Below are 14,965 nucleotides of genomic sequence, written 5' to 3'. Positions count from 1 at the left end.
GTAACAGTGAGAAAACACCTCAGATCCGGGGAATCAGCTGGGTAAGTAGTAGAAATAAATTATTTAAACATACTGGCTATTTGTCACGAAAGAAAGAAAAACTTCTATATCAAAGAATGTTGTAAGCGTTAATAAATCCTGCCAATTCAACTGAATAGGCTACGCATTAGTGCTGCTTTAAAAATGTCATCTTCCTGGAAAAAAAAACAATAATAATAATAATAACATGGAAAAACTATTTTGTTTACTTGTTTAAAGATTGTATATAAGACATTAAATGCTAGTGTCTGCTTTTAGTTGGCAGAACCCATTGGAATAACCCATACAATATTCCCATTGTGAATACGTGCAGGTGCAATTTTCCCAGAACATACTATTGACTCTGTATAGCCAATAAAGTGTGTTTGTTTGCATGTCAGGATGTGTGTGAAGGGAAGATGGCTTTGAAACCGATGCCAAATGATGTGAAGCTGGAGGCTAAGACACTTAACCAAAGTCCCCCAGACACTGAACATGAGCAGAGCTTTCTGTTTGTTGTTGTATATGTTTTTGTGTTTACATGTTGTTAAAGGGTTAATCAAGGATGGGTTATTTATAGCGTATTGTTCATTGTTCATCTTAAGGTTTGTTCCCTTACAGTTTGGAAAAGAATGTACACAGGAAGACCCGACCACGGTATAGACCTGAGTGAACTTTAGTGAACTGAGTAAATCTCATATAATGAGCATTTTTACCAAAATGAAGCATCTAAATATAAAAAGACACAATACTGACTGATCTCTTTTAGATTACATTAACTTCAGTTGGTTTTGATAATTTGATTTTCATACGAAAAAAAACAAAACAATATTCTCATCAACACAGCATAGAGAAACATGGACACTGTGCAAACCTTACTGGTGCTTTCCGATCTCCACATTAACATGCACGTTTGTACATTGTAACATTGTAGTGTCTGCTCTGCTTACTGTCTGATGGAGCAGCGGTCTTTACGTCGAGATACTGGACCCACATTTTCCTATTCTACATTCCAGCAATAATAGTCGTGACTCAGTATGAAATCCCTCAGGTTGCCTGAGGACCCCCAGAGAAAGAGATAAAGAGCTCTAGTTAAAAAGATATCCATGTGTTGTGTCAGTGTGCCACTGTCTGCAGTCTATCATGGTTGACTTTTATCTGTCTGCTATTTTCTAGAGTTTTTTTTTTTCCATATGAAATTCTGTATATTTTGTCAGTACAAAAAAACAATCCTCATGCAGCCGGGACATCAGTCTTAAAGGAAATACAGTAGTTCACACGAAAATTAGCTGAAAGTTTTCTCACTCTCAGGCCATCCGAGGTGAAGATGAGTTAGTTTCTTCATCAGATTTGGACAAATTTAGCATTGTATCACTTGCTCAACACTTTATTTTCTGCTGTGAATGGGTGCCGTCAAAATGAGAATTCAAAAGGCTGATAAAAACATCACAATGATCCACAAGTAGTCCACACATCTCCAAACAAATTCATCATTCAAATGTTTTTAACTTCAAACATTTACTTCCAGCTAAAATACAAGTCCATAATATTGCTTTCTTCAGTAGAAAATGTCATGCAAAACATGCATAGTTCAAGCACCATTTATAAGCATACGCAGTCCAAAACAGCAAATTTTTATTTTTGGGGTACTATTTCTTTAAGACTATTAATGCATTAGTCACACTTCATTAAATTTGTGTCTACTTCACAAGTGATAAGATAAATGGCAAGTCGTCTTTAATTTATTTATGATTTTCTTTTACTTCCAAGGAGCCTGAGATGGAGCAATTTATATTTAGAACTGCATCTATCTATCGGCAATTATATGACTAATTTGGACACTCCATAAAGTAAATGAATAAAGACACCTGTCAACAGCATTTCATAATCATGTGATTTCTGATACTTCCCAGCACCTTCATTTAGACTTACAGTCAATATCCCTGTTTAATTTCCCTCTTTTACTGGAACATGTGATCCAGCCAGCTGCAGTTTCACTCTAGACAGTTTACTCAGTCAAAGGAGCCTGTCAGGACCGGGAACCAGAACTCAAATGCAGACCAGAGTGTAGTTCAATTGAAGGTAAATTTATTAACACCAGGTTTTTAACAGAGATGTATGCCGAGCCGGATATGTTCTCGCAGAGATGACGGTTGGTGATCCAGTTTCAGTAATCTGTGTCCTGAGGTTCTGGTGAGAGATTTGATTTCAAGGTTCAGGCTGGAACACTGCGATCAAAAAAAGGAAAAACTTAGTTAGCTCTCAATTTCCTAAACAAATGACAAAACACAGATAACTCAAAATATTGGTCGGCTGACGTGTACTCGTACTGAATGGTACAACGATCCGGCGGGGACTGGAAAGTTGGTCTGGCTTTTATAAGAGAGTAGATTGCTTGAAATGGAACAGGTGTGCTTGACTGAGGTGATGAACTGCAGGTGAGAAGACAGGATCACTGGAGAACACGCCCACCAGCAATCTCAAATCAGCCAGAGCCAGGATCATGACCAAGGGTTCGTGACAGTACCCCTCCCCCGACGAGCGCCTCCAGGCGGTCTTCCAGGCTTCTCAGGGTGAGAGCGATGGAATGCCCGTATGAGAGCAGCATCCAGAACCTGCTGCCGGGGAACCCAGCTCCTCTCCTCTGGTCCATAGCCCTCCCAGTCGATGAGATACTGCACGCCGCGCCCCCGGCGACGGGAGTACAAAATCCGGTGAACCGTGAACGCCGGATGGCCATCAATCAGCCGGGGGGGTGGAGGGGCCGGGAGAGGAGGGAGTAGTGGACTGATAACCACAGGCTTAAGCAGAGATACATGGAAAGCAGGGTGGACCTTGAGAGTGGGAGGCAGTCGGAGGCGGACGGTCACGGGGGTGATGACCTTCTCGATTACCAAGGGACCAATGTATTTAGGTGATAATTTCTTAGAGTCTGTCTTTAACGGGAGATTCCGGGTGGAGAGCCATACCTTGTCCCCCACGGAATAGGAGGGTGCAGGAGTCCGACGACGGTTGGCGTGGCGCTCATATTGGGCAGAGGTCCTCAGAAGGGTGGCCCGGGCTCGGTGCCAGGTGCGATGACATCTGCGAATGTATGCTTGGATGGAGGAAACAGCCAACTCTTTCTCCTGAGAGGGAAACAACGGGGGTTGAAAACCATAGACACATTGAAAAGGTGACAGACCTGTGGCAGATGTGGGAAGCGTGTTGTGGGCATACTCCACCCAAGGAAGCTGAGATGTCCAGGACGTGGGGTTGGAGGAAGCCAAACAACGCAGGGTGGTCTCCAGTTTCTGGTTGGCTCTCTCTGCTTGGCCGTTAGCTTGAGGATGGAACCCAGAGGTCAGGCTTATGGTGGCCCCTATGGCTCGGCAGAATGACTTCCAAACGGCTGAGGTGAATTGTGAACCTCTGTCCGAAACGATGTCCAAAGGCAGGCCGTGGACCGTGAACACCACAGAGACTAAGAGTTCAGCAGTCTCCTTAGCTGTGGGCAGTTTGGGCAGAGGCAGATAACGTGCAAACTTGCTAAAGCGATCCACCACAGTGAGAACCACAGTCATACCCTTCGAGGGAGGTAGCCCAGATACAAAATCCAGTGATAAGTGAGACCACGGACGACGAGGTATGGGAAGCGGCTGCAGGTACCCTGGGGGGGGTCGGTTGGAACCCTTGTTCTGTGCACAAACGGGACAGGCAGAAACAAAGGTCTGGACATCGTTCCTCATCTCTGGCCACCAGAACCGTCTGCGCATGAAGGCCAAAGATCGTGCCACTCCAGGATGGCATGAGAGTCTGGAGGAGTGACCCCACTGTAATACAGATGGACGGACAGAGAGAGGCACAAACAGACGACCCGGGGGGCCATTACCTGGGTCAGGCTGGTGCTGCAGGGCCGTTCTCACCACTCCTTCAATCTCCCAAATGGCTGCCCCAATGACACAGGTTCTTGGTATTATGGTGTCGGGTTCTGAAATAGTCTCCTCCTTCTCGAACAGCCGAGACAAAGCGTCAGGCTTCACATTTCTGGATCCGGGCCTGTAGGTAAGGGCAAAATTGAAGCGACCAAAGAAAAGAGACCACCTGGCTTGACGAGGATTCAGGCGTTTCGCCGAGCGGATGTACTCCAGGTTTTTATGGTCGGTCCAAACCACGAACGGTTGATCTATGCCCTCTAGCCAATGTCTCCACTCCTCGAGAGCCAACTTCACAGCCAGCAGTTCCCGGTTCCCTACATCATAGTTTCTTTCCGTGGGGGATAAACGATGGGATAGAAAGGCACAAGGGTGAAGTTTGTTATCCTCAGGTGACCGCTGGGACAGGACTGCCCCCACTCCCACATCCGAGGCGTCCACCTCCACAACAAACTGCCGGGACGAGTCAGGGTTTATGAGAATGGGAGCAGATGTAAACCTCTTCTTGAGATCCAAAAAGGCTCCTTCTGCCTCAGAGGACCAATGAAACGGTCTAGCTGGGGAGGTTAGTGCAGTTAAGGGTGCAGCAGTGCGGCTGTAATTTCTAATGAAACGTCTATAAAAATTAGCAAACCCCAAAAATCTCTGTAGCTGTTTCCTTGTTTCTGGTCGGGGCCAATCTAAGACTGCTCTCACCTTCTCCGGATCCATCCTCACCTGACCTCTGGCAATGATGTGACCGAGAAAGGTGATGGTGGAGGCGTGAAACTTGCACTTCTCTGCTTTGACAAATAGACGGTTCTCCAGTAGTCGATGGAGGACCTGTCTGACATGCTGGACATGTTCCGCTTGATTCTGGGAAAAGATGAGGATATCATCCAGATAAACATACACAAATCTGCCAAGCATATCTCTAAGCACATCATTGATTAGACACTGAAAGACGGCAGGTGAGTTAGACAGGCCAAAAGGCATAACCAAGTACTCAAAGTGTCCCAGAGGGGTGTTGAAGGCCGTCTTCCATTCATCTCCTTTACGAATTCGGACCAGGTGGTAGGCATTGCGGAGATCTAGTTTTGAAAATACTGTGGCTCCCTGGAGAAATTCAAAGGCTGAGTTCATGAGTGGTAGTGGATATTTGTTCTTTACAGTGATATCATTCAAACCTCTGAAGTCGATACACGGGCGGAGGGTCCCATCCTTCTTACCCACAAAGAAAAACCCGGCTCCAAGAGGTGATGATGAAGGGCGGATAATCCCAGCTGCCAGGGAATTGTTAATGTACTCCTCCATTGCCACCCGCTCTGGTCTGGAGATGTTATACAGACGGCTCCGAGGAAACGTAGATCCGGGCAACAGGTCAATGGCGCAGTCATAGGGTCGGTGCGGGGGAAGTGAGAGAGCCTGTTGTTTACAGAACACCTCCGATATCTCGTGGTACTCAGTGGGGATTAAGGACAGGTCTGGCCGGTCTGGTTTGGGTTTCTGGCGGGTTACAGAAGAAGGCAGAGCAGACCGCAAACAACTAGCAAGACAGGCTGAGCTCCAGTTATGAACCTTAGCAGATATCCAGTCAATATGAGGATTATGTCTGGTTAACCAGGAGTGCCCCAAAACTAACGGTATAAATGGTGAGTCAATAACAAAAAAGGAGATTTCTTCAAAATGATTACCTGACAACTGGAGCTGGACAGGGCAGGTTCGGGTCGTTACTCGAGCAAGCAGCCTCCCGTCAAGTGTACTAGCCTCCAGTGGCTCCTTAAGCTGCTCCGTGGTTAATCCCAGCTGATTTACTAATGTGGTGTCCAAAAAACTCTCGTCTGCTCCAGAGTCAATAAGGGCCTGGAGCTCCAGAGTCTGATTCCTCCAGAAGATAGTGGCGTGTAATTGGGTTCGTGGACGGGAAGACAGAGGTATGGTTGCTCGGCTCGCTAGGATGCTCCCCCTGGTTAGCGAGCCCTCCGGTTTAACGGTCGGATGGGACAATTGGCGATGTAGTGGCCTGGTTGTCCACAGTAGAGGCAAGCGTTTGTTCCTCTACGGCGTTCTCGTTCATCTGCACTGAGACGGTTCCGACCCAGCTGCATAGGCTCACCCTCCGGGAACTCCTCTCGCAGCACGGGCTCCAGTGGAAGTACAGGACGAGGAAAAGATCTGGATCCTACCGGAGCTGGGGAGTGATCTCTTCGGCGAGGAATGACGTCACCGGCAGGGTTGCGTTGTTTCTGTCGTCGTCGCTCTCTACAGCGATTGTCTATACGAATTGTCAAAGCAATGAGATTATCCAGGTTCACAGGTTCAGGATGTGTCACCAGTTCATCCTTCAATCTTTCACTTAAACCATTGATAAACGCAGCCAGCAGGGACGCCTCATTCCACCCACTCTCTACGGCCAATGTTCGGAACTCAATGGCATACTCCGCCACGCTCCGGAGTCCTTGGTGAATAGAGAACAATCTCATGGAAGCGTCATTACCTTGGACCGGATGGTCGAAAACCTTGGTCATCTCTGCAGTAAATGCAACATAAGTGGTGGTAAACTGGTCCTGTCTCCTCCAGTGAACTGAAGCCCACTCCAAAGCCGCTCCTCGCAGCAACCCGATGAGGTAGGCAATCTTGGATCTCTCTGTGGCATAGGTGAGGGGTTGGAGAGCAAAAACTAGACCACATTGCATGAGAAATGTCTTACACTGACCTAGGTTCCCATCGTACCTCTCCGGTGGTGAAACCCAAGGTTCCCTGGCAGGGTTAGCTGTGACTGATTCGGCCAGTTCAGGGGCTGGAGGAGGATTTCGCAGGGACTCCTGAAGGGTTCCCACACGGAGGGACAAGTCCTGAAGTCCTCCCATAATTTCCCTAAGTGCGGTACTGTGCTGATCCAGAATTGCTCCTTGAGTGGATACCGCGTGGCGAACTGGCTCTAGGTCTGCTGAGTCCATAATGGCCGGATCGTTCTGTCAGGACCGGGAACCAGAACTCAAATGCAGACCAGAGTGTAGTTCAATTGAAGGTAAATTTATTAACACCAGGTTTTTAACAGAGATGTATGCCGAGCCGGATATGTTCTCGCAGAGATGACGGTTGGTGATCCAGTTTCAGTAATCTGTGTCCTGAGGTTCTGGTGAGAGATTTGATTTCAAGGTTCAGGCTGGAACACTGCGATCAAAAAAGGAAAAACTTAGTTAGCTCTCAATTTCCCAAACAAATGACAAAACACAGATAACTCAAAATATTGGTCGGCTGACGTGTACTCGTACTGAATGGTACAACGATCCGGCGGGGACTGGAAAGTTGGTCTGGCTTTTATAAGAGAGTAGATTGCTTGAAATGGAACAGGTGTGCTTGACTGAGGTGATGAACTGCAGGTGAGAAGACAGGATCACTGGAGAACACGCCCACCAGCAATCTCAAATCAGCCAGAGCCAGGATCATGACCAAGGGTTCGTGACAGAGCCACGGGGTGGAGAGATCTCCATGCTTATACTATGTTTAATCAGGCATGAGGATACAGTGAACCTGATCAACTGGGAATCACCCAACCATTTTTACTGTCCATTGCTGCTGTTGAAAGGAAATCAAGCAGGAAAAAAAAAACACTTTTCAAAACAAATCATATTATCCTTATAAGATCTTCTCAAGAAATGATACATCAGCCTTAAATGTTTGCACTGTTGACTCTAAGCTGATTCGTTTTCTGTGGGCGTCTGCTGCATTAACTCCCTAGGTGGTGTGGTGTAGTGTAGCGGTAATAGGAACAGTGCAGTTCTGTCATGATTTACTCACCCGCATGTTGTTCCAAACCCACATGACTTGCTTTCTTCTTTGGAACAAAAAAGTAAATGTTTTGCTCATAGTGGTGTGATTTAACACAATGCCATATAGGTTATGAAGGACATTAGAGTGACTAAATTATGACACAACTATCCTTAAAGGAGAAAGCCTTGATTATAATTATAATAACCATGAGCCATTGCAATTGTAGAGGGCTGTTCAGGATGAAAAACGAAAGATTTGTTTTCACAAAACTTATAAAGATGCATTATCAGGGCAAGCCCATAAATAGCAGGATATTCTTCTTAATGCTTCACAGCATTAGTCAGCTGATGCTGAGTAACACCTGCTATGGGAACGGAGTCAGACAATGCCTCATAAAAACCGAGTTATGGACTCTCTGCAATATGGGCAGGGGGGAATCAGGTGGTATTCGGCCAGATGTAGACTGTGGAGAGTTTCTCTTTGTCAGAAGGTTAAAAACCGTTAGAAAACTATGCTGGCGGCATCTCAACTGGTAGCTCAAGTCCTTAATGATTCAAGTAGGTCCACTTGGTCATCATGGTAACGCTCCCCTGCAGATATTTTCTAGTCATGCAAGTACAGCTCTCGTCTGTGTGAATAGAGAGCCTGAAATCTTCAATGCAGTAAGATTTCAAATCACAACAGTTCATAAATTGTCCCTCTAACTCAAATAAGGCTAAAAATGTGTCATGGAAAACATGGAAATATTAGGAAAATTTGTATTCTAGGCCTGAATATGTTAAAAAACTATATCTTAAAAGTAATGACAATTTCTAATAAACATTTTTCTAGTTATTTTGTTTTCTCTAAAATATCTAATCTGCTACTGCAGTATTCCTTTTAAGCCGAGTAGAATCTTGAATCAAAGAAATTGGTCAAACTGGTTCATAAAACAGTCTGAGTGATTCATTAACGATTCATTGAAATCATTATTATTATTTTTTTTTTTTGTACTTGCATTGGTCATAAATGGATATGATTTGGTTCTTTCCAAATATGTCATGGTTTTGGGCATAACCAGAATGAAATAAATTGTCTGTAGAGATTAGTTTTCTATCAAATACTGAACACATGCATTAGTGAGTCATCAGCAGAGTTTTTAGCACTAGGTGACCGTATGCAGAATGGATTTAAACACGATCAATGTTTTAAACAGAGCAGTGCTTGCTGATTCACTCTTAAAGATAAAGGTTCTTTATTATAATATATTGTTCCATGAAGGACCTTTAACAACCATGGAATCTTTCTATTGCACAAAAGGTGTAGTGGAAAATGTTCTTTAGATTTGAATTATATTTTATTATATAATTATATTTGATATTACCCAGAGATTCCTCTATAGGACAGTTCATGGCAGAATCAATGACTAAAAAGCATTTGGGCATCTAAATCAGTGGTTAACAGCTTACCAATAAATATTTAAACATAGTTCATCCCTTATTCTGTATTCAGTCTCCCTGATGCTCTGAATTTTAAGATGTAGAGTAGAGTGAAGCTTTTCTTGCCTCTTGATTGCAGACAGAGATCAGAGCTGCTGGCAATTGTTGTTAGTTAATGGCTGGACGGAGTATGACCGAGAACAAAAATCTTGAGTGCCTCTTGAGTGGGATTCCAATCAGATATGCATGCTTACAACCTGTTCATTCTCAAGTATGTGGTCCAGTTCAGCGGCTTGAAATCACTCGATGGCTTCCTCATTTGTAGTGTCCTTTCAGTTCTCAACAACATAATGAGCATTAAAGGAATAGTTATCTGAACATTTACATTTTTTGATGAAAATGTCATGCAGTACAGCCGCATTGTGTCATTGTTTATGCGAATAGACTTTATCAATATGTCTGAAAGTAATTTATTAGTTCACAGATATTACACAGTTCTGCTAAATACACAGCTTTGATCTCAGGTATAGATCGATAGCATTTCACTCAGCCTCAGCACATTGTTAATAATTCAAGCAAATTGTATTGCGAAGACAAAGGATACACCACTTAATGACAGTGTCTGTTCCTTCTCCAACCCGCAAGCTTAAATAGACAAACATTCCCCTTGAATTCCTGTGTGAATCTTAATTATATTATGTCTTTGCTGAGAGGGAGGCAGGTGGCAGAGATCATGTGCAGTGCTTTAGTGTCAAATGCCACACATGGCAGCATTAGTCAGGCATGTCTTCTGGCATTCTTTAGCCCTTTGTTGTATCATGTTTTAATAGTTTTGATTCTGTACATGAAAAGAATGGCATTTTTGGAACAAACACATTTTTCTTTGGTTTGACAAACTCGGAACACATATTTAATAATGCTTTACATGGTCTTTAATTAACCTCTTTCTCTCTGTTTTTCTCCACATAGACACCTCTGCCAGAAACCGAGGACACACAAGACACCATCAAACAGGTACGAAGGTCTTTGAACAGTGGCCTGGGTTTTGTACATGTTGACAAGCCTTAAAGGGACAGTTCACCCAAAAATGAAACGACTGAGATTGTTTACTCACCCTAATATCGTTCCGAACTGACTATCCTCTGTGTAACACAAAAGGAGAATGTTGTGGTTGTTTTTCATGCATTTACAATGAATGAAGACTGAAGCTTCGGAAAGTAGATAAGTACCATAAAATCAAATCATGCAACTCATTCACTAGAATTCTGAATTTTCTGAAGTCAAACGATAAGTAACTTTAGGGAGAAAGTAAGTTCATGAGGCTCAAGCCATATTAACCTCTTTAATGATGCTTTTAAACTTATAAAGATGAAAGAAAGTAAATGATGACAGAATATGAATTTTTAGTTGATCTGCCCTTTCATATGAGCTCCAGTGAAACTGTTCATAAGTATGTGTGGCATCTCTTCAACAGAAAGCATGCCTTTATCTAGACACCTCTGACCTCTATGTGTTTATAATATCACGCGCACAGAGATTATAAAGAGTAGTGCTCTGTACAGTAATAATAAGGACATAAAAGGGTAGATGAAATTCTAAATATGGTACTAAAAAACACAACATGTGAAATATAATATTACGCATCTTGTCTAGTAGTTTAACCCAGATGTCACAACATTTCTCCAGAAAGGGTAAAGCCGCAATAAACCTTAAAAAAAAAAGATTAGTTTTAAACACATTTTGTTGTTGTTGTTTTACAAACAACCATAATTACACATCATAATGTTCAAAACACAGGTCTTTCATTCCCTCTGAGTATCATTTCAAGTGGATTGCAAATGCAGTGTCTGTGTTTTGATCATTCATTTGTGATGTTTGGTGCAATAGTAATGCATAGGCAATGGTTTAAGTTTTCTGAAAGTGAAATAGTATGATTGCATATACATTTCATCACTCTTTTGCAGCTATTTCACTACCACAGGCAGTTTCAGCATTGCATTGCAACTTTCTCTGCTCATATGAGACATGTCCCTTCAGTATCATGTGAGCCCCTGAGGGAGGAAGCCACTGTAAACATGTTGTTGTACTGGCTACCTTCAATGTACAGTAAATCTTCAAAATCTTGTTAAACTAGCTCTGTATTAGCATCATGTAATACCTACTGTACTTCGTCTTAGATGTTCATATATATATATATATATATATATATATATATATATATATATATAACAAATTAGACAAAGTAGCAGCTCAGATAATTTAGCGTTGGAAGAATTGTTGTTAAAAGACAAATAAGCAAGCCCAGCTCATATGCAAAGGTAATATAGTACATTACTTTCCATAAAAAGTAACTAAGTAAAGCAATTAGTTACTTTTTTATGGAGTAAAGGAATATCATAATGCGTTACAAATAACTTTTCCCAACACTGACCAAAAATACCTATTGCCTTTGCACACTCACTTTTCTGTTCTTCTCTTATGAGATTTTGCTTTTTAACACAAAAAGGGGGGGATCTCAGAAAACATGAAGCTTTTTGTTTTTCAGTAGATGGTTTTAAGCAGACATCTGCTCTTGCATATTTGAGAACTGGTCAGTGCCTGATGAGAGAAAAGGCAATATTGGCAAGGATTTCAATGTGGTTTATCAGGGCTCTGGAAGGACGTTTCATCTGTGGAATGCTCTCAGCTCCTGGAGTGTTTTTTGTGGGCACAGTGATTCCTGGAGTGTGTTCCTCTGAGCAGAAAGAGAACAAGGAAAACTGTTTTCATTGGAACCCTCTGATCCTTTCTATTATTAGTGGTGTTTTTTAAGGCAAGCATCAATATTATTATTACTCCTAGTTAAGGAAATATGTAGAGTTTTCTAAATAAGTTTTTTCTAAAGCCCTATCCAGCCATATCTAAAGATTAGAATGTGACATTGATGACATTGAGACTTGATGGTGGGTTTCTTTAGATTTCGGCCTCTAAGCAATATCCAAAAACACTTCGGAAAAACACTCTGCAACACCATAGTAACCATCTAGACAACCTGGCAACTATATAGCAATGAGATAAAAAAATATTCTGTAAAATAACACAAATAACCACCCTAGCAACATGGCAGTTTTACACCGACAAAGACCAGCCACAAGTTCCTGTGTTATTTTTTTATGTATATTTTTTATAAATATACTATTAAAGTTTCTATTTTAAATGAGCTTTTATTTTTAGATTTTAAGTTTTAATTTTTAGTAATTCTGTTAGGGTTAATCGGTCATGTACTTTTGTCATAATTATAATTATTATTATTATTATTATTATTATTATTATTATTATTATTATTATTATTATTACTATAGATGAAATTTATTTTATTTCAGTTTTTGTTTAAGTTCAGTTTCAGTTTTTATTTATTGATTAGTAATTTTAGTGTTTCAACTTAAACTTGAATAACATAAATATTAGTTTTCAACTAATATTTTTCCCTTTATTTCAGCTTTAATTCAATTTACAAAATAGTATTTAATCCTTTAGTTAACAATAATATCCTTTATAAGTTCATAACCATGCGTCCCAGTGTTTCTAATATGATTCCTGGCCACCTCTATTGTGAATTCTCTCTGTATTGTACGGAATGAAGCTCACTGAGGTCACACCATCACGACTGCCTCCGCTGTTACCATCGCCCACAGATGGAAAACACAGCCTGTTTCCTCCACACACAACAGAGGAGGACGGGTCTGTGCTGCTGCTACTTCAAAACCTGATGCATGTGGATGACTAACACTTGTATACAAAGGAAGCACAACCACATCCCCAGCCAGTCTCTGTAGTTGAGGTATTGTGTTAGAAGTTTGCAAATCTCAGGGTGAGGCTCTATTGTTTTGTTGAGCAGCTATTCATATTCATACAAACAGGGATGAACATTAAGGATGTTTTTCAGTAGTTCAGGTGGTGCATAGTAGTATTTTTTTATACACGTTATATTTTAATAAATGTTAACTAAACTTTACTATAATTACAATGAGGTTTGCAATTTGTAACGATTAGGGATGTTAGTTTTAACCGGTTAACTATTAACTGACCGTTGAGAATTTAGAAAAAAAAAAAAAGTTGCATAGCCTATTAATAAGTCAAATTGTATTATTTCATTCAGAAATAGGCCTAATGCCGACCCAAAATGTTTATAAACATTATAATAAACACTGTAAACATAGCTATGCTATTTTAGTTCCCCTCACTCCACAACAAATCATTTCGATTAACAGTAGGCTAAAATAACAAGAATAAAAAATAGCATATAAGAAGTTATAGCAACATTAACGACAAGCCAAAACAAATTAATTTAGGCTAAAATAAAAATGTAAACCACCGGTGGGTCTCTTACTCGACACAAAATCAAATGTTTCTATATTCGCGATGTATTTGAATGCAAAATTATTATTTATTATAGCCTACTTCATTCGCGTTCCAATATCCACGTAAAACAAAATGTTTTGCACAACATCATGGCGGTACAGTGATAACACTTAACAGCACAGATTTTATTATATAGGTTAAACTGAGCAGGGTTGTTTTTTGTTTTTTGTTTTTTTCATATGTTTGACTGACTGTATTTTATTATAATAATGAACAGGCTGCATAGTGAAAGTTTGTGTGCGCATGTGTCGCCAGCGCAATCACTTGATTTTTCCCTTCCTAACAGTGGAAGCAACTTCTCCTTTTAGTCATAAAGATAATCAGAATTGTAAACGGTTTGCCTTTAACTGTGTACATTCACAATAAAAACAAATCTTTGTGCGTAAAATAAGCCTAAAGAAAAATAGGATGCAGCTTTCTGCCGTCTGTTTCCTTTTGTGCATTACAAAAATGAATCGAAACTCTGTTTTTCATTCATTTTTTGTAATTTATTATTCAAGTAAAAATATATTTCTCGTATAGGCCTATTTATTTGCTATATATAGCCTAGCTTTATTATGTTTTTCTCCGCCTGCAGAAGCGCTACAGGTGTGTGATGTGAAATGAAGACCATGTGAATCTTCATGTTTTGTTGTTTGTAGCTTTTTACGCATGTAAAATTAATTCCCTGGAAACAAATGTACAAAATTTTAACGGGTCATAGACACTTATCCTTTAATTTAATTCAATTCTAATTTAAAATAATCTTGTCGGTTAATGGTAAATAATCGGTTAACGAGCGTCAGTTAGGAAAAATAACCGAAATGAACATCCCTAGTAACACTAGCTTTTTTTTTTATTGATTTAAATATTTTATAAATAGAATCTTATAATTTAAAAAATGTTAATCATTCTCACAATTTTGGAAAAAACATCATTAATTCTAGCCAACTACAACTCTGAACTAGAAATTTGTAATCACATATCAACAGTATATTACAGTAAGTGCTACCATGCTGCCATTTTACATTTTTTAGTGAATGTTTGTATAGCAATCTGACCTACTCTTGAACAATGCCTCCCTCTCCCTCCGGACAATCCCTTAGTCATGTGGAGACGTCACATAATCAGTGTTCTATGACCTGGTAGTTTGGTTGGAGCTCTCCTGTGATCCTTAGACACACCTGAGAGATTCAGAAAAGCAAGTATGTAAACATAGCAAGCTAATTTTTTTAGGCCAAAAAAAGGGATGTAAGCTGAATAATAGATACCTTCGAAATGAATACTCATCTGACACTTTCAAGTTGCCAAACATGAGTGGAACATGTCCAAAATTACAGCAGTTAACATATACACCAGCATCCAAGGTTTTGGGATCATTACAATTTTCATCATACATTTTCAAGGCATTAACAAATATCATTAATATGTAAACTGAATGATAAGGTTGATATCTGGGTAAAATAGAGGATGACTGAA

At 40.7% G+C, this 14,965-nt stretch overlaps 1 protein-coding gene and 1 long non-coding RNA gene across 2 annotated transcripts in view; one reads left to right on the top strand and one right to left on the bottom strand.

The window, feature by feature from the left end:
* Positions 1-14,965, top strand: part of LOC127945124 (rap guanine nucleotide exchange factor 3) — a gene marked incomplete at its 5' end in the record, with an annotated part of 32,815 nt that continues 17,850 nt past the window's right edge. The window contains 2 exon segments of the mRNA XM_052541703.1: positions 1-41; positions 10,076-10,120. Of these exon segments, the coding sequence (XP_052397663.1) occupies positions 1-41; positions 10,076-10,120 (86 nt within the window).
* On the bottom strand, positions 2,085-2,542 carry LOC127945163 (uncharacterized). Its single transcript, XR_008150540.1, has 2 exons — positions 2,349-2,542; positions 2,085-2,246 (listed from the first exon to the last, which is right to left on the bottom strand). It is a non-coding gene; the product is annotated as an uncharacterized LOC127945163 (long non-coding RNA).

The sequence above is a fragment of the Carassius gibelio genome, chromosome A23 (genome assembly GCF_023724105.1).
Source record: "Carassius gibelio isolate Cgi1373 ecotype wild population from Czech Republic chromosome A23, carGib1.2-hapl.c, whole genome shotgun sequence".
NCBI classification, from domain to species: domain Eukaryota; kingdom Metazoa; phylum Chordata; class Actinopteri; order Cypriniformes; family Cyprinidae; genus Carassius; species Carassius gibelio.
Note: the sequence above shows the minus strand (reverse complement) of the source record. Positions and strands in the feature narration are given on the sequence as shown.